The following is a 20,189-nucleotide window of genomic DNA, read 5'->3' on the forward strand; positions in this document are numbered from 1 at the left end:
AATCCGATGGGATCGTGTCTCGATACTGGGAGGGTCTTCGAGTAGCGATTCGATTTATTCAATGACGTAGGTCGTATTTTATAATGCGTAGATGGGGTGCTAGGTACGTAGAAACAAATGAGTTATTTTTATTATAGATTATTTTTGTTATTAATGTATATTTATTTTTTTTAGCAGAAATTTAATGCCAAAGTAGTTTTACGAGAAGAGATCGTACAATTAAAACGTATTCGTATGTTGTGAAAGTGGGATTCAGTTCTGTTTGAATGGATTTAAAAATTACCAGATTTAGTTGAGGGACAAATTTTAAACGATTTGTAGTTCATTTTATTTAAATTATATCAGCAATATAGAGTATATATTGTGTCGCTTTAATACTAAAATATATTGGAATCGCAAATAACGGTAATTTTTTTATGAAAGCAACCATACCCTCGTGTGTTCATCTCTCTCAAAAAGGTTAAAATTCTAAAGTAACATCTAGTACCTGATATTCTAAAGCAATTAAAAGTAATTGAAATATTCTAAAGTAGTATACGAAGAACATCGAGAAAAACGAGTAAACCGTTCGTATCACCTGTGTACAAGTCGTTTAAGGACTTCTTTCCGTCGTTTTTTTTCTTTTCTTCGCTTCGAGTGAAATTGCCACCGAAAAGCGATTTCACGACGCGCAACAGATGGTTACGCTCGTCGGGGCTTCGCGTCCGAATTTCAGCACAGATTCGAAACTGGAATTTCAAGGAGGTTTCCCTTCTTGAGTTACCGGATTACAGGGGACCCTGCTCACCAGTTTACACGCTACCGTGAGACTTTTACATCGTAAAATCCAAATTATAATACTTTCCTGGCCGCGAATTTGCACAGTCACGTCGGGCCCTATGCGTTTACGTGCACGCGTCCCTGAAACGTCTCGCCCTCCTCCATTTTTTCTGCCTGCGTTTCAATTATTATTATTAACATCAACGGTCTTCGAATATCTCGATACAGAAAAAATATATGGCGTAGCAGACAGATCATAGCAATTAGGAAATTTAAATTTGATTCGCAGTACTTGTTGTAGTAGTTGAATTTATTTAATCAGGCATTTTATAGAGGTATTTTATATACTTTAGTATGTGTATATACTAATATGAAATTCTAGTTATTTCATGTATTCAATTGTTATACTGTATCTATCTTGTAATATTCTTTCATTTTACGGTGACAGCAGAATCTGAACATTTTTAATATTATTATTTGATAAAATGTTTCAAAAATTAAAATATAATGTCTGTCCCAATATAAAGCGATAAAAAGCACTTATGAAATGGTAGGTGTAGTGAACGATAAGAGTATTTGATACTAAGGGCAATTATTACCAACTAGTAATATTGTTGTACACTGTTTCATAAAATATATTCTGCGCACATTTTGCATATAGTTTTCTTATAACTTGCATAAAATCTCCAATCTACCGAGAAGTCACGAAAAGCGCTATGGTTATCAGGATCCGTTAGACGTAGATTTTAAATATTTACTTTTTTATCTGGCCGAAAAAGGCCCATAAAAAGCCGAGCGGTCGAAAGCAGGAGGTTTCCAGTCGGCTTGCAAATAATCCCCAACGTCATGCTACGTCGATCTTCCCGATCTTCTAGTCGCTCGCTTCTTTCCTATGAAGCTGTTTTTCCGACGCTTCAATGTATCACGGTGATTTTCGTTTTAATTAAAGGGTATCGCGTTCTTGCACCTTCGTCACGAATTTTTCTTGAATATTTCTTCCGTTTAACGGTCACGATTTTGTTCCGCGGTGCACGGTGTTCAAGTCGATCATCGAACTTTTACCGATCCATTTGCTTACTGTTTCTCTCGAGTGACTCCATCCTGGTTCCCACCAGGGACGGGCAAATTCTTGTCTAGGCAAAAGTCACGAGTAAACGATCTGAAAACGTCTTTCAGTGGCTCACTTTGTTCGTTTTTTAACAGAATTTTGAAGAGAATTAAGTAGAATAAAATTGATTATATAAAATTATACGAATAAAACTACTTTCTCTTTGGGACTGGTTTAATTAAGAGTCAAAATTGAATTATGAATCGATATTATCATTTTATTATTAATATTGCTAGTATGACGGTTTTCGTACATTCTTAATTATTACTTCATAAAATTATCAGAGTCCAGCTATAATTCAATTCTTGATCAGACATCGATGCTAATAATTTTAAAGACCGTCATCTTTTTAATATAAAAAATTGTTATGTAATATACTTTCGCAATTATACCCAACTGCGTTATTATAGCGTACTAAATTTGCTTGACGTGCATCTAACGTGTATGAATCCCCCGTTAAAGTGGCGACTGCTGCTCTCTTACAACGACTACTAAATCGTCGAGCAATATTTAAACATCGGAACAGTGCATTGATAGTGGGAATCAACTTTTATTTTGCATAAATTGTCGGTTACATTGAGCTATCGTTTTCACGGTTATCGAGGTCCATCTCTTCATCTCGATGCTCCTCTTGTTGCTCCCTCCTCCTATCCAGCCATAAACTCGCCGAACAATAAAACCGCTCGTGTATCTGTAGTTTCGCTTTAATATAACAATTTCTCTTTTTTTCCTTCCCGAGGAACGTACAAGACTTACACGGCAATGTAGCGGAGTAATGGCTTCTCTTTATAACCGTAACGATTCTCGATGTAATCAGGGTAGTAAGACGTATTGTACGCTCTGTGTGGTTTTACCACCGCGATTTTCTGTTTGTCTTTCGATGTTTCCAGCCTGATAAAAGGCTTGCGACTAAACAATGTTATGCAATCGAATCGTAAAACGATACATACTGACGTCGTAAAATACTCTCGACGAGCTGTTCGCCCTGTATTTCGCTGAATTTCCGACCGATGATAGGAGAGCAAAAAATGTGGCCGTAATAAGTACGATGATTGGGTATTTAATTTAATGTTCGGAAATGAATGTTCTTTTTAAGAATCACGAGCAGAAATGGTGTATCGTTTAATTATTGTAATTCTAACTTAATGTAATTACAGTTTAAAATTTAATCATCACCTAGAATTCAGTTTCAATTGACCATCGTTCAAGCCATCGGCACCGGGGTGTGTTGTCTTTTTCATATAAATTAATTAAGTATGTCTTTTTAAGATTACTCGATTATTAGCGATTCTTTCTCCATCATTTTGAATTAATTAAATCGATGAATTTAATCTGTCCTTATCCTCACTGTTCTTCTTTCGTTACGCTTCCAAAATTTCTATAGCATTAAATGTTTAATATGGATCTTATCCATACTTTATTATTCCATCCTATAAGGTTCACCTAGTTTTTTTTTTCAAAATTTTTACAATAAGCACATTAAATATCAATATACCTAACTAATGTATACATACGAGGTGCTATCATAGACTAGCCTAGTTTTTTTCAAAATTGAATAATAAACACATTAAATATCAATATGTCTAACTAGTGTATACACAGTACTATCGTAGAGGTACTATCGTAGACTAGAATTATAATACGTAAAATTATTATCAGTGGATGTCATTGTTCTCAAAATATGAAATAAAAGAACAACACTTCTTATATGTACCCCTAATGGCATTACAGCTTTTGCTTACCGCTATCCGCTTATATTTTTTTAACTTTGCGCGATTTAAACCTACCAGCATGAACTTTCTAATCTAAGCGATGGGTTTCGTCTGTTTCAGGATTCCGAGGCGAGCAGTGCGAGGAGAACATCGACGACTGTCCAGGAAATCTCTGCCAGAATGGCGCGACCTGCATGGACAGAGTGAACGAATACTCCTGCCTGTGTCCACCGTCGTACACGGGCACGCAATGCGAGCTGGACGTGGACGAGTGCTCGGTGAGACCGTCGTTGTGCCACAACGGTGCCACATGCACAAATTCCCCAGGCAGCTACTCCTGCATATGCGTGAACGGCTGGACCGGGCCGGACTGCAGCGTCAACATCGACGATTGCGCAGGTGCCGCTTGCTTCAATGGTGCGACCTGCATCGACCGTGTTGGCAGCTTCTATTGTCAGTGCACCTACGGAAAGACCGGTAAGCCCATCGAAATTAACTGTTCGACTTAAGGGGTTCACCAACTTCACGCGTGTACTACTAATGACTTTCTAAAATCGCTCGGTTATTAAAATTGCAAATTTACTGTATGTAGTACTGCAATTTTTGGTACAATTATCGTAACAAAGAATTAACTTGATCGACAAATTTGTTTGCTCTTTCTCCCTTTGATTACAAAGACATAGTTGTATTTATAATAGGTAAACGTCGACCTCGGTAGTTCCAGTGTTAACCCTTTGCATTCGAGAGGTGACTCTCAGTCACCGCTAGGTTTTCTTCAAGTTTAATTTCTTTGGAACTCGAAATGCCAATAAAACGATTGTCGTCGAGGCAAAGGTGACCTGATTTTCAAATCTCAAATTAGGGAATGCTAAGAAAGCATCTCGAGTTGCTGGTAGATAAAAAAAAAGGGCCTCGAGTGCAAAGGGTTAAAATGATTTGAACAACGAGCTATGGATAATTTCAAGTCACAAAGTTGACAGACCCAAATAAAGTGCATTCTAAATTCGCTCCAATCTTCCCTACTGCACATTTCTAATATATTACTCTATATACAATAAAAACGATCCCCTGATATAAATACAGATACGTCGCCGTAAGCTAAATAATTATATCCATTCGCGCCATTATGAACGAGCTTCGTTGAATAAGCTCGAATAAGCTTCGAACGACGAGGTGAACGCGTTTCTGCGAATCGCGGCGATTAGCTCGCCAGTCGCCTATGGCCGATAACGAGGCCGTGACTCGAATCGCGTCGGCATTTATGCACCTCGACTGCATCGGCAGGCAGGGCATCTGCACGTGCAACAATATGATGCAGCCTCCGCGCGAACGCAGAAGGGTCCCTCGGAATCCCGGGATTCCGGAGGCCTAGCCTTACCGAGAGACGACCTTGAGGACTGAAAACGAGTTTCTGTCCACGCTTTCCTACACGAGACCGAGGAAGACGGTTTTCAGATCGATCGTTCCGACAGCGATCGCCAAATACAGGCATCCTTCTTCTGTCTCGATATTATTGCGATTCCTGCAATTGCTCGCTGGGGGATGACTTTTTCTGGGGACGTAAAACACTCGGGGAAATGTTAAATCAGGGGTTCCCAATCGTGGGTCATGGCCATGGATCGCCATCCCTGGATCGCGAGAAATGAGTAGGATGGAGTTTGAAAGTCGAAGACAGGGGAAGGAGAAAAGATGTGTTTATGCACGTAAAGGTATTTTTTATTTTTTATTTAAAGCTCTTAAGACCCTATAGGATCCATTTCGCTTTACAATATTGACAATACAGTGTTGATACAAATAACGTACAATTAAGAGATTATACTTTTAAATGGATAGAACACAGTTGGTTGGAAAGGAAAAGATTCGCAGACAAGTTTTGATGTTCGGCTTTAATTAAAAAGGTATTTTTTATTTTTTTTATTTAAAGCTCTTAAGACTCTATAGGATCCATTTCGCTTTACGATATTGACAATACAGTGTTGATACAAATAACGTACAATTAAGAGATTATATTTTTAAATGGATAGAACACAGTCGTTCCTGATGCCCACGACTTTCAGTCTTCGATTCGAATGATTCAATTGCGCGCACTTACTGAAGATTAATTCATTTTCCGAATATCATAGATTTAGAATACTATTTACCTTTCACGGTGAAAATTCTAAGCCCACGAATTTATTGGAATGTTCCCGTGGGACGTCGACGTGGCTTGGCGTTAGGTCAATTTACGATATCGTTGTTTCGGAACAGTTTTAACGACGCTCAAGAGGTTAACGGATTTACAATATGTATGTACGCATAATGGCGACTCGTGGTCTGCGTTAAAGCCCGGAGGCTCGTTTTCTTGCGCGTGTGGACGCACTTACAGTTAGCCGCGGGTGTAATCGTGTATCTACGTGGCGATTTACTCTGGTTTATATAGGATCATCCTCCAGACACACGTGTCCCGTTATCGAGATACGTACGCGAACCTACCAGTGTCATTAACCGACCGAGGATACACTTTTTCTACCTTGGAATCATGCATGAGAAATATCGAGGTTGCAGCTTCAGGCTCATATCAATCGTAAACGGTCAATTTAAATTTCAAATGCGATTTCGTATTTTTAAATGGGTAGGTGATTCCAATAAAAGATAAATAAAAATGGTATCCAATTTTTTGGGGTATATCGATGAAAGTTTTCTGTAGTTTAATCTTGTTTCAGGTATTCATAAATTAATAGTAACTAAAATGGAGGTTAAAGATATATTATATATATTGTGGTGTCCAGAAAGTTCGTGGCAATTTTTAAGAAAAATTCCAAGGCACATTCGAATTTTGATATACAATATTTATTGAATTGTATAAATACCATTTTGTTCCACGACCTTTCCACCTTTTAAGGGTTAATATATAAATGGAAAAATATAGACAATGGTAAATATTAGAAATTAACATTGTAAGAAATTAAAGACAAGTTCTTTAATTTGAGTTTTTTTATGGAAAGATTCCAAGAAATTTGTAGGCTAAAAATCTATCGGTATTCAGAAATTCCATTATAATGTGAATGTGTGCAATTGTAAAAATAATAAAGTAAGACATTAACACATAAGTAGAATCGCGGAGTTAATGTACTAAAGCTGGCAAAAAGTGACTTACAACTCACAGAATTAACGAATAGAAAGTAACCCGAATGAATACACCTGAACTTAACGAAAATTCCTTACATACTTATGTGATACGTAGCTCTATCAGTACCTACATACGTTCCATCTAATTGTTTCATACAAAAGTCTGTACTGAAAGCGTTCGATACAGATGCTGTAATTAATTCCAAACACACAGTGCACGATTCGAACGATGAAATAAAATGGTTACGATAGAGGGACGAGCTCGAACGCGCATCATCCGTGCAATTCCAATCCGAATTCCTCGAATTTTCTCACGTGAAAATTCTGTATGAATCATTTCATACAGCAGTCCGAACTAAACATGTCCGATACAGATATTTCGTGCTGTATAACGTCGTATCGAATTCCAAACACAAGCGCAGCGTACGATTCGAACGATGAAATAAAATGGTTGCGATAGAGGGACGAGCTCGAGCGCGCATCATCCGTGCAATTCCAATCGGAATTCCTCGAATTTCCTCGTGTATTTCGCTGTAAGGAGCAATTAGACCGACTTATCGTATACGCCAGCGGTTCCAGCAATTTACTGAATGCGAACGCGCCATGATTCCGCGGATCGACGAACGCGAAACGCTGGGATTTGTCACCGTTCTCCTCCGCGTGTATCTCGACTCTTCTGCGATCCTCGAGCGCAACATTTCTGGCTAGGTTACGCGCACCGAGCGGATACAGGCCTTAATGATGTCCATCTTTGGCGGTAGCCGCCGTGTTTGGTGTTCGACGATCGACACTTTTGTCCTAGAAATGCACGCAATCCGCGCCACGAACGGAGGCCCCCTTCAAAATGGCGTCGCAAGCGGTTGCGTGGATTTTTCGTTACGCACGTGGAGGATAAATCGTTCGTTTGTTCGTTTTCCAGGATTGCTGTGCCATCTCGATGACGCTTGCACTTCGAACCCCTGTCACGAGGGCGCGATCTGCGACACTAGCCCCATCAATGGATCCTTCACTTGCTCCTGCGCGACTGGTTACAAGGGGGTGGACTGCTCGGAGGACATTGACGAGTGCGAGCAGGGTGAGTACTAAAGAATCTTTGAATCTTGTCTACTCCTTTCTTGATATCTATAGATTGACTGAAATTTAAGTTGAAAAATGAGCTTATCGACAGGAATTCTTTGCAGTAGTTAACTCTTTACACTCAAGAGGTGACTCTCAGTCACAATTAGGTTTCGCGCATCAAATCTACAATACCTAATGTTTAGACTGCGGATTTTTATGTAAAATTTATTTTATTCTGCAAATATTACAACATCAACTTTACTTTCGATCTTTTTTATATTCTTGCATATTGTTTGCATTTTATAGTTTCTTGCACATTCAAATTTCTTATAAATTTGGGAGACATCGTTGCCATATAAGCATGTTTTGTTACTTGAGTTATTTATGTTTATTTTCCATTAAATAATATCAATACAAAATTATTAGCATTAATCAAAGTTTATTCAAACAGGAAATTGTGCTCTTAAAATATTCGTTTTAAACTAGAAATATATTAGTGGTGCTGCTTGCAGGCTCAACAATTACATTATCAAAATTTAACTTCACAATACAATTTCACTCTGATTTTAAATGGAGAAATTGCATGCTTGTAGCTTGAAAAAATCTCATATTAATTGCGAAATATAACAGTGGTATGCTTTCAGGATTAATAATTCCATTACCTAGCTTCATAAAAATTCAATTTCAGTCTGAGTTTGTATGAAAAAATATCACGTTTGGGATATATTTTGCAAAAATTTCTCTTAAATTGAAATAACCGATCCATCGACTTTCTAGCTTATTCTTAACGACCATTAATTCGGTATTATTATTCAGATATTATTCAGATCATTATATATTCATTATTATAGTCATCATTATATATACATATATTCAGATCAGCATAAACGACACAAGAAGAATCGTTTACGTCAAGCCTTACGAATGCGTAATCTCAAACCGTTTCGAAAGTAATCTCGCTCTCAAACGAATGCAATGCGCGCCACCACCTCCCGAAGCTTCATCGAGCATAGTTATTAATGATTCCCCGGATCTAAGAAAAACGCTGGATGATGATTTCGCGCATGAGCGAGCCCAGAAGTGTATCTCGGTGAACGTATCTCATAGATTTTATCGCAGCGCGGGTTTCTACGTGAAAATACTTGAGTGCTATAATAAATGATCGTCTTACAGTGTTTCATGCTCGATAGGGAATTTGAGTAATTCGAGCCACACATATGCAGCATGTGCATTAGGGTTATCTTTTTGTAACCGTCGAATCTTTTGCTCGCCACTCCCAATAAGTCTTTCAGCTAAACAAGCATTTTGATATAATTTAAAATCGATCGCTGAAAGGATTACTTTTAAGGACAAGTTGTGTGGCGCATCGCAACGATACTCGGTTGCAGGTTGTTGGACGTTTGTTTTGTGAATAGAAAGATGGAAAAGATAATTATAATTACTTTTCAAAAACAGCAATCATCTGCATACATACAGATGTATTGTATTATCAAGAGTTGTGCATATATTGTAAAAGGTAAGCACGAAACAAATTTAGAAATGTATTTCAGTAATAGTCGTAATGGTTTTTGAATCAGTGCAATAGTGGTATTGCATTGTTTAATACCAGTATAAAAAAAGTTTTACCAAATACCGGTACGTCACAATTCGGTCTCTGCATAAAAGTATTCATTTCTGGCAGTGCCAGTCAAAGGAGCAATAATCAGTGGCTATGTAATAAATATCAGTAATGAACAACGATCAGTGGTCAGTAGTGATCAGCAATAGTTGAATGAGGTTGGCTCTGGTTAGTGGATCATCAGGAACTCCAGAAAGTATCAAATGGCCAGTTATAATTCGACTATCTTTCCTATTTACCTCGAAAAAAGATTCGTAAAGAGGCGTTAGTTAAAAACAGGGTTTGAATAATAATCAATTACAAGTTTTTAATTAAATAATTAATTTAAACAAATTTAATTCAATCAACTTAATTAATAAATATTTTGAATAAATATAATTAAAAATTATTTAATTAAAATTGAATTAAGCAGAGTTAGTCGGAAAGTGGTTTAATTGACGCATGGCTTTGAATTAATTCTGCTTAAAGTAATCGTCAATTAAATGGCTTTCGATTAACTCTGCTTAATTAAATTTTAATTAAATAATTTTTAATTACATTGTTTGTAATTAATTGTCAATTAAAGACGGAAATTAATTTAAAAAGTAATTAATTACTCACAACCCTGGTTATGAAACGTGTTAATTCTGAATGTTAACAATATACATAAAACAACGGCTACGTAATTTATTAACAATATCCATCGTTTAAATATCAATTGGTTACATAATTTGGCCGTTGTAAAATTTCTTGGAAATTTATTTCGTGGTAAATACGAAAACTACACGTGTTACCAGACGCTGGGTCCTTTTTGTTGTTGCCTTAGCTCGATTGCCACCTTGGCTCGAGTAGGGCGTGTCGTAGCTGATCAGTACTCGCGAATCCATCGGGCGACACGGATCTCGCGATGTCGCGTGTGTCCTATCATTGGACATTGTGCTACTTCTGATTTTCCGCTGACCACTGCTTACTACTGCTGACCACTGCTTACTACTGCTGACCACAACCTACCTCTGCCCACTACTGCTGACCACAACCAACCTCAACCGATTATTACTGACGGACGATAAATACTGACCATTATTGACCATTATTGACCATTACTGACCACTATTGACCATTGGACACTGAACTCTGTTTCTGTGGCTGGTATTGTCATCGATGAATACTACTGGGAGGAGATCATTGCCGTATTCGAAAGGTATTTATTACTTTATTTGTATACTCTTATTCATAAAAGAAAGATACAGTAAGAAATAACAATGCTCGTGCTTATATATTTTTCACTAACGATGGTTGCATATATTCATGAACACTAAATGGAGAAATAAGTAACCAATAATCGTAATAATATAAAGCTTTGAACTCACAAAATTGATCAAATGTTCGATACAATAGTTCAGTCAATATTAAAGTCAACTCTCTTATAACACGGTACATTCGTCCAGTATTATGCGAAAGCCGCGTTGTAAAGGTATCGCGTTGAGGGAGGCCGTCGTAATTTTTGCTTCGCGTTATAAGAATCTCAGAGTTAGTAAAGAATAGAATAAATTGTTCATTGTTACAAGAAACTCAGAATTAGTACAAGCTAGAATAATTCGTTCAGTATTGTACGAAAGCTGTATTATAGGAAGCCTGTCGTTATTTTTGCTCCGCGTAATATTGAAATCGCGTTCGAAATTAATGCGTCATCGGAGGATTTAATTGCTTACTACGTGTGCTACCTTTACTCCGTACGCCAGTACAAAAAAAAAAAAATGTAAACATAGTATTGAAGCGACTTCGGTCGAGCGTGGCCTGTTCCAAGAAATCTCTAATCCGTGTTGTCATGCGCTCAATTTCGTGAGTCACAGAGTACGAAAACAAATCGGAGCACGGCTTCCCAAAATTGTTAGAACCTTAAATTATCGATTTGCAAGTAAAATTGCATAACGGTTTTCTATTCAGAAGTTCGTCGAGATTTCATGAATTGCTTTCTACCAATGAAGGTTGAGTAACCTTTATGAGGCCATCTTTGGTCCGCATTATTTTACCTCCTTTGTCGGTGATGTTTCGTCATCGAGATCGGGGGATTCTAAATTAGACACCGATGAGATCAAACGATGGCCTCGTCAGTCGCGTAGGGTCAATGCGTCAGTCAATGATTTTTATCTAGTCGTGCACGATTTTATGTACTTAATTTTAACGACCAGTAGCGGTGGAGAACTATTAGTAATCCGAACCATCGATAGTTATCGATAATTATCGATTTTTTTTTTTACAAAAGAGGTTTTTAAAAAATAAAAATAGCTAGATCAAATTCTATTTCACATATTTTTATCCTTTAGTCTCGATCGTCTTTCTGAAATAATTTACCTAGTGGCATTGAATAGTTTTTTAGTAATAAAAGAAACGGGAACTTTGGCCTGCAGAAAATGATTAATGTTGTAGAGTTCTGACGTATTCGAACGAAATTTTTAGATTTTCTAAACCTAATTACGGGGCCAGGGATATATTATCGATGCCGGAGATCGAGATCGGTCGATAATTATCGGATTAATGTCCACGATCGTGCGAGAAAGCCCCCACCGTTCGAACAAATTGAAATCCCACACGTGGTAGCCTGCCGACCGAGAATCGATCGATTACGATCGATTAATTCGGTCTTGAATGCGCTTCATTCATTCTGCGGACTTGTCGACGTTGTTGTCCTGTTCTCATCACGGTCGTCGCTGATGGCGATTGATCTATCATGCGCGGGAAATTCTTGATCGTTGCGGCAATTTTCTCTGAATACATTTGGCTATAGAATATCAATTGCGCTACGTTCGGTTGTTCTCATAGGAAACGAATTGATACGTTTCAGGTGTATTAGGTGTATTATATACATGCCAGTATTTACTGCTTTCTTATTGTATCTTAATACAAAGTTATAGTGTTTAGTAGTATATAAATAATCTGTAGTAATATATGATAATTAATACATGTCTTGGCTGTTATTTACAATTTGTTCGTATTTTTTATTTTTTTTTTTCGGTCGCCGACTGGTAAATTAATTTTTAAGAAAAATAACTTGATAATTAAAGAGTTAATGACCAAGTTACAAGTATCACATTAAAATATTAAAATTACATATACTACTGCACTGCGAAAAATCATTTCAAAAGATCGTTGTATATTTTAATAAATATGCATGTATATACATCACACATTTCCTAAAACATATTACATATCATATACAGTATAACAAAATTATCTGCTTCAAAACATATGATGGACACAGTATGTACATCATACAACCAGATTCGTAAGAATTAATAAATTCAAGACATATTATTATTATTATTATTATTATTATTATTATTATTATTACTATTGATATTTATATACATGCAAATTCATATTTGCTAATATTAGGAAAAGGACGTTCGAAGGTTGCTTCAGACCAAAACGAATACTTTTCCATTGAATATGTAAGATGCAGCCTCGTGTAGGATTTTCAATAATGGGACAGGAAGTGGGGGGGTAGGGGGAGCAGTTCTTTTGAAACATTTCACATCGCCCGTTCGCGATCTCGTTCACGGAGCATTCCGCGCGAACACCTGTAGGGTGCAGTGCACTTTAATAAGTATCCTTTCGCCTTTTTCTTATTTCCGTTTCGGATCTCCAGGGGAACTTGTCATTCGTAGCCCCTTCTCCTTTCTCCCTTCTCCTTCTTTGAGAATGGGCTACCCCGATGGGCAGCTCGCGATTGGAGCGAGTCCTACCGCCAGAACACCGACGATTATTAATAATTCCACGAAGGTAATTGATGGTTCGACGGGAATTTATATTTCGAGCTGTGCGTTACACGATACTATCGATCGATCGACGGTTGTCTCGAAAAGTATCTCGTCGGGCGTCTTTGAATTCGTTCGACGAAATCGTTCCATTTTTCTGGCCGAAATCGTATTTCCGAAGAGGGCGCAAATAATAGAGGTCTCTTTTCTTTTGTCGACGTACACTGCCAGTTGTAATAATTAGGACGCTTAGGATTGATCGCGAAAAAGTCTTTTTATTGAGAAACCATAACTGTATTTACTTTATTTAATAATGTGTATCATAAGTAGAATTCAAAAGTTTATGCATTCATAGCCATTGGAAATATGTCAAATTTCATGAGGATATTCTCGAATTCAAGAATATATAAAATATCAAGAATTTTTATTTAAATTTCATTTCTTTATAAAGTATATATATGAAGTATATATAATAATATTCATAATAATATAAAACATATATATATATAGAGTTTGCATGGACATCCGCATGAACATTTGCATGAAAATTCAGAAAATAAAGGCAATGAAGAACGATATCGATAAATATCTCATTTTATACAAACGTAGTAATTGTCCCGATACTTACAGTCACCAGTGCACTTGATCTTTTCAATTTGTAAAACGTAGTCACAATTAGTAAATTGAACGATAGGTCGCGACTGTGGAGTAAGGAGTCATCCATCGATGTCACTCGTAGCTATGCGATTTAATGTTCCTCGAGTATATTGCCTCTTCAATCTTCTTATCTCATATCGTGATCCTTGTGGATTATGCAGTTGCTATAATACGGTGCGTCCAATATGCATGATACTCGGATGTTCTCGATCGAAATCTTCGCGTTAAGCTTGTGTTGGTTGACTTTACGCGGCAGAGTTGCCTCCCCATTGGTCCAGACCGGTTGTAAAATGATTCTATGTAGGAGTAATTTGTTTTCAATTGGAGGCTTTGATCGATGACTCAAGGTAGCCAGAGCATTTCTCTGGACTTCATTTTCATCCGTTGTCTCGTTTGCCGAAGGTGATGTTGCCTTTTATCGATGTTTAAAGCCACGGTATTCCATCTTATCGGATCTGGGATCAAATTCGCTCGAAGGGAGTGGTGGGTAAATAGTTTTCTTCATCCGTGAAATCGACGTGTATCGACAGTTTCAATGTACATTTTAAATTACGAATATCTAGTAACTTGATATAGGAAGGACAATTTTATACGGTTTCGAACGATTGGACTTTGTTTCTTTGGTGAAATTTCATCTAAAAATGATATCGTTATCCGATGGCGTGCAAGAACATGCTAGAACTCGAATTATAAGAAATCCTAAGAGTAACAGTATGTACGAAATATGAAAAGATTGTAGGTTTAGGTATCTTCTACTAGAAAGCGAGGAATCAAATTAAAATATAAAATTGAGATTTCACAGACGATGTTACACGAGTTAATAATTTTCAACTTTCTGCCCATCAAAGAAGCTTGAAATAATGAATAGGTAACCATTCTATAATAAACCAACATTTAAACAAATATTATTTCGTAACTTGCAGCATCTTGTTATTTATAAATCAAATTTCACTTAAGAAACCTAAGAACAAAATCAAAAATAGAAAAGTATACAGTCAGTGTAAGAAGTGTTCGTACAGCAACCATTTAAAATAAATGGTTCCTATACGAATCCTTATTACTAGACTGCGGAATTTTATGCAAAATAAAATCTTGGCAAACGAACCTATAAAAATTGATCCGAAATAGGAATTCATTTTACCCTGAAAATATTATAATATGAACTTCACTCTCAATATTCTTTATATTCTTGCATACTATGCGCATTTTGTAGTTTCTTGCACATTCAAAGTTCCTATAAATGCATAAAAATCCGCAGTTTACTCATTACTCTGACTGTACATTGAACACGTTTACTCGCACTGTCAATGTCTTCCGCATTTATGATAATTACCCTACTTTACAAGCATTGTAATTCATTGTATGATTTAAACTTAACTGAAATTATATACGTAATTACTTGTTGTTTCCTCCACCCCTATTTGTACAGTACCTCCTAAACACTAAACATCGAGGTGACCTTTGCTGAAACAATCGAGCCAGCGTTATTCTCACGACGGTATTCCCTAGTAAAAATCTCCGCAGATGCTTTTTCGAGCCGAGATGGCGGGAATCGATGCACTCCGTCGCGAAACGGTAGAAATTCAGCGTTTGTTCCGCGTACGTACGCGATGCGCGGGTAATGGGTTTGCAATTAACCGGTGGACAGGCCAGTAGTCGCTGGTTTAATTAATAGTCCGGTAGAGAATCGAGCTCAGCATGGGGCCCGCACACCTCGACGATTTTCTTCGTACGTGGCTTCCTCGTCGCGGTTTATCTCGACGCATTATCAGTCGGAATTCGATTTATGATATTGCGGTACGGAACGGGCACGTCAATCCGCGGTGGCGTCGTTGACATGAAAATAAGTACAGAACGTTGAGGCCGTGCTCGATCACCCGTGAACCAGGTGAAATTGCAATGGTCATGGTAACGAGTGGACTGTTCACCGTTAACGCAAAAGAAAATCGATAGGGACGCGGAGAAATGGGAAAATCGCGATGAGGAACTTGTTCGATAGTTAATCCATGGCATTAATGTCTGCTTGACAGGAATCGGGTTTGTTTTTGTGGTGTTGTGGGTATAGATTTTCGTTTTTAAGAATCTCGTATGAGATCTCCTGCGTGAGAGAAAATACCGGTGTATCGAATCGAGTAGATTTTAATTTCTTGATTAGGTATCTGGAATTATCTTGAATACCGTTATACTTGAATACAATTTTTCTCTGTTGGATAGTATAGCTACAGCTGTCGTCAATTTTAGTATAGTATGCAAGATGTATAATTACTAGACTGCGGATCTTGATGCATTTATAGAAAATTTGTATGTGGAAGAACCTACAAATTTGCAAGCAATATGCAAGAATATAAAAAAGATTGAGAGTAAAGTTCATATTATAATATTTGCAGAGTAAAATAAATTTCTATTTAGGTTCAATGTTTGCAGGCACGTTCGCGAAGATCTTATTTTGCATAAAGATCCGCGATCTAATAATTACATACGAATCAATTTTTATATTTAAGTAATCCTATAGATTCGTCACAATAGCGCCAAGATAAATCGGAGAGTCGATTTCGCGATAATATTTCTTTTTATAAAGACAATATTTCATCCAAATCCATCGCGATGCTAACCACTGATAAGTATAATCGACGTTCTTCGATTCAAATCAAACCCTAGGCGCGATAGTTCATTTCTCGGAGACGCCATACCACCTAGAACCGCAATGCATCGCCGTAGTGCATCTACCGCGCGTGAAACTCCGGAATAAAACAAATACACGAAGATTACACAATAGGACGCGCACTCCATCAGCCGAACAAGAGTTCCTCGAGTGTCCAGTATCATCCGTTGCTGCGCGCACTCATTTTAGAAACCAAAGCCACGAAGGCGTAGAAGCACCTGAAAACGCATTCAAGTAAATCCCTTTCATGCGCTATGCTCGATAATAAATACTCGGCACGCCGCGCCGGTCTTAGACGCCGGTTAATACATTTCGTTTCAGACAAAGACACTTCATTAATAATCGGAAACACTTCTTTTGTATCCTCCGCGCGTGGTTTCGTTTCTCTCTTCCTCTGTTTCATTCCTGACGCAAAGATGGCCGTCCCCACGCAGGCATTCGAATACTTCTCTCGCATTAGTAACCTGTGGTCGTGTTTCCCCACCGCGTTAATCAAGCCGAGCCAAGGGAATTAATTGGATTTCGGGGGTGAATGTTAACAATCGCGCTCGTTTATGCGCGGAAAGATCCCTCTCTTGCCTCGGGGGCGTCATTAGTGCCGCGTAACTTTCGCGATTCATTTTCTCTGTTTCATTAGTAATTTAGCAAACATTCAGCGCCGTCACGTTCAGTGTGATGATTAATCCGACGGATACTTAGATTCTGACGTTTTCATTTTCACGCTGGTAACATTCATAGGTACGTGTAAGTAATTAGTAAACTGTGAATTCGATGGACTTATGATGCAAGCGAATGCGACAAATATACATATACAAATATACAGACATGTATGCTGAACATGACGAAAAGATGTATGCGCTTATGCAAAACGAAATATTAATAGAATATATTTTACACACATTGTGTATATTTTCTGTATGTTTTTCGTATTACTGTATGTCGTAAATGAATGAAATCCGCAGTCTAGTAATTAGAAATAGAGTTACGCAGTCTCGATGGCTCGTTTCGATTGATATCATCTTCAAGACAGTAATCTACGAAGAAGAGTGACAAGGATTTTGGAAAAAGATGGTTACTGTTATATGGATCCGTTCATCATTGTCAACCAAAGCAATTTCGTCCTAAATCGTGTGAATTACTAGGTGGAGAAATTAACTCTGAGTCTTTACATTTAATTATTTGTAACCAGCCATTTTGTTACGTTAGAGTACCAATCTCCATAGTAATGAAACACGCACAAATTGTTTCAACGTTTTACAAATACATATATCACAAATGCGTGCACATTCTCTTGGAATGTGTGACTGAGGAAAGATTAAAAGTTGCATGATTTTTCTTTACAAATAAATGGTAATTTACCTTGGAAAGGCCCAGAATTAATTTCTACACCTGATATTTAAAAAAATTACTCTAAAATTCGCATTGCTGGAAACTTGTCGATTCCATTAAAATGGTTTTATAAATATAAGTAAAAAATATAACATCACTATTTCACTTTGGTGAATTATCGATAACCCTCGTCAACAGTGAGAGAAAATTTGTAGCAATTTAAAGGACGAAATTCGTGACAACTCGTAGAACTGTACTTTCTCGAGAAGATCAATCAACTACCCTGACCGATCCCCGCGATAGTTCGTCGGGAAAAAGTACTATAGAGGCTACGAGCCGACCGGCCTGCACCAGATTTCGGCCGTTAAAGTTTTTTATAGCCGCATAATGGATTAAGGATCCCAGTTTTTCTGAGCGTGCGGGCCCCCATTCGGGAACCCGTTCCTTTCGCTGGTAGACAGTACCGTGTGTCATGCTTCGAACGCGAGGTTTGTAATTAGGAAGACATTACTCAAAGACGGGCCAGAAGGATTCTTCGTGCGCCTCCTTCGTCTTCCTCTTCGTCTTCTGTCTCGTGTCTCGTCAGCCCTAGAGCTCGTTCGGGGGCGGTGCTCTTCGTTCCCGAACACCAGCGAGTAAATTATCAGTAAATTGCCACATCTAGGATCCCAGAGTTGCGACTATTCCGTTGAAAGCGATAAAGAGCGAACTAGACCCAAGGGGGTGGGCGAAACTGTCCGAATCCCCCAGCTGAGAGTTTAGGTTTGATTCGAAGGTAGGAATCGTCTTTGATTTATGGTTTGCTTTCGAATCTATTTTGGTATTTTTTCATCCCCATCTCCCATCTCTCATCGTATCAATTTCGATAGTGTAGGAGAATTTGTATTGTTACGAATTAAACACATTAACAAATCACGTTGTATAGCTTTCGATTATTGTTTCTTCAATCGACACTTTATCTACTGGGAGCCTATTTATAAGATTCTTAAGCCTAACGTTTACTTTTTGGAATCTATTAACCGTGCTGTTGGTTGTATCTTTTACTATGCTGAATGTTTGGAAACAAACAAGGCTTATTGTCAGCCTAGATTAATATATGGTAACGTAGAAAGAGCTCTTCTAAAGCGTAATCTTTCTAACTAGGCCAGTGGTTAAAGTGTCAATATTTTTTCAATGATCGGTGCAATATTCCTTGTAATTATTCAAGTTGTTTCAATTTCAAGCCAAAGTACCCCAAATCACAACTCTATGCATTTCAGTCCTACATAGTAAATTAAAAACTTGACATATAAATCCGTAGCTCGAGAAACAGTTGTCCCCCATTCGTCGCAATGACAAGTAATTTTTGCAACTATTACAGTAACGATGTTCGGTTATGAATTGTCACAAATAATACTCGTAGCACAGAAGCCAGAAATTTGTTCGCGAGGTCTAAGGCGCGACGAATCCAAGCAGCGATTTTTGCACGATCACAATCCATCAACGAGCCGATTTTCCAGCGAGGGCCCTTACCCCGATCCCCTTTTTCGTTTAAAGTTTTAATACCGTCGGTGATTAGTCGAAGCTCACGCCCTTCTCATCTCATTTATCCCTCTCCTTTGTTTCTCTTTGCGGCCTTTCGGTGGTACAAGTCATTAAATCCGGAGGAACGACCACTTTCTTCCTGCTCATCTTCCCTCGGAGAATTGCCCGAGGCCGTCAGATCCCCAGGTCTCGATAAACGCGACAGCTCTCCTTGCTCCCGCCTCGGCCAGCATTGAAATCTCCCGGAGATTAACTCCGCCGATGGCCAACAGTCATAATTATTAGGGGATCGATGACGCGTTAGAGACGCTTCCGAGGGATCGTTCAACCCTAGACGGTCGATTCAATGCGTGTTTTCAACCTCCTCTCCTACCTCCAGCACGTGTTTATTACTCTTCCCCTCCCGGGATATTTATCAATCAAGGGTTTACACCCTTTCTTTCGATACGAATAGTAGGAATCGATACTGATTAGGAATGTCCATTTTCTTTATATATTTAGTAATTATATTACCATTTGGAGTTTGAAGTATTTAATTATATGCTTTGCATAGTGAAACCTTTTAGTTAATGAAAAGACTGGTGTCAAGGTTTTGAACTTTTACGTAGTTTCTTGTTGCAAATATTTGATCTCATTAAAATAGTAGACTTGTGTATATTAATTCTTTCTGAACTTGTTCAAAGTAATAATCAAACTTTTACTGTGTCGTATTGAAATGTATTTTGTATGCAACAAGTGGTAGCTATGCATATCGAGAGTTATTTGAAATAGCAAGCATTTATCAGAGGTAGACATTTTTTAAACAGGAATTGCTATTATCCTTCGCCATCCTCGCTCGGTTTGTTTTCCTTCTAAATATGCATTTATGGATCGAATTATTACACAAATCCAGTTTGAGTATATTACCCGTATTTGT

At 37.8% G+C, this 20,189-nt stretch overlaps 1 protein-coding gene across 1 annotated transcript in view; it reads left to right on the plus strand.

The window, feature by feature from the left end:
• LOC128881094 (neurogenic locus Notch protein) overlaps positions 1-20,189 on the plus strand; it is a 367,639-nt gene that overhangs the window by 216,940 nt on the left and 130,510 nt on the right. Inside the window, exons 6-7 of the mRNA XM_054131804.1 lie at positions 3,700-4,056; positions 7,607-7,762. Coding sequence (XP_053987779.1) covers positions 3,700-4,056; positions 7,607-7,762 — 513 coding nt within the window. The remainder of the gene's footprint in view (positions 1-3,699; positions 4,057-7,606; positions 7,763-20,189) is intronic.

Source organism: Hylaeus volcanicus, chromosome 8 (genome assembly GCF_026283585.1).
Source record: "Hylaeus volcanicus isolate JK05 chromosome 8, UHH_iyHylVolc1.0_haploid, whole genome shotgun sequence".
NCBI classification, from domain to species: domain Eukaryota; kingdom Metazoa; phylum Arthropoda; class Insecta; order Hymenoptera; family Colletidae; genus Hylaeus; species Hylaeus volcanicus.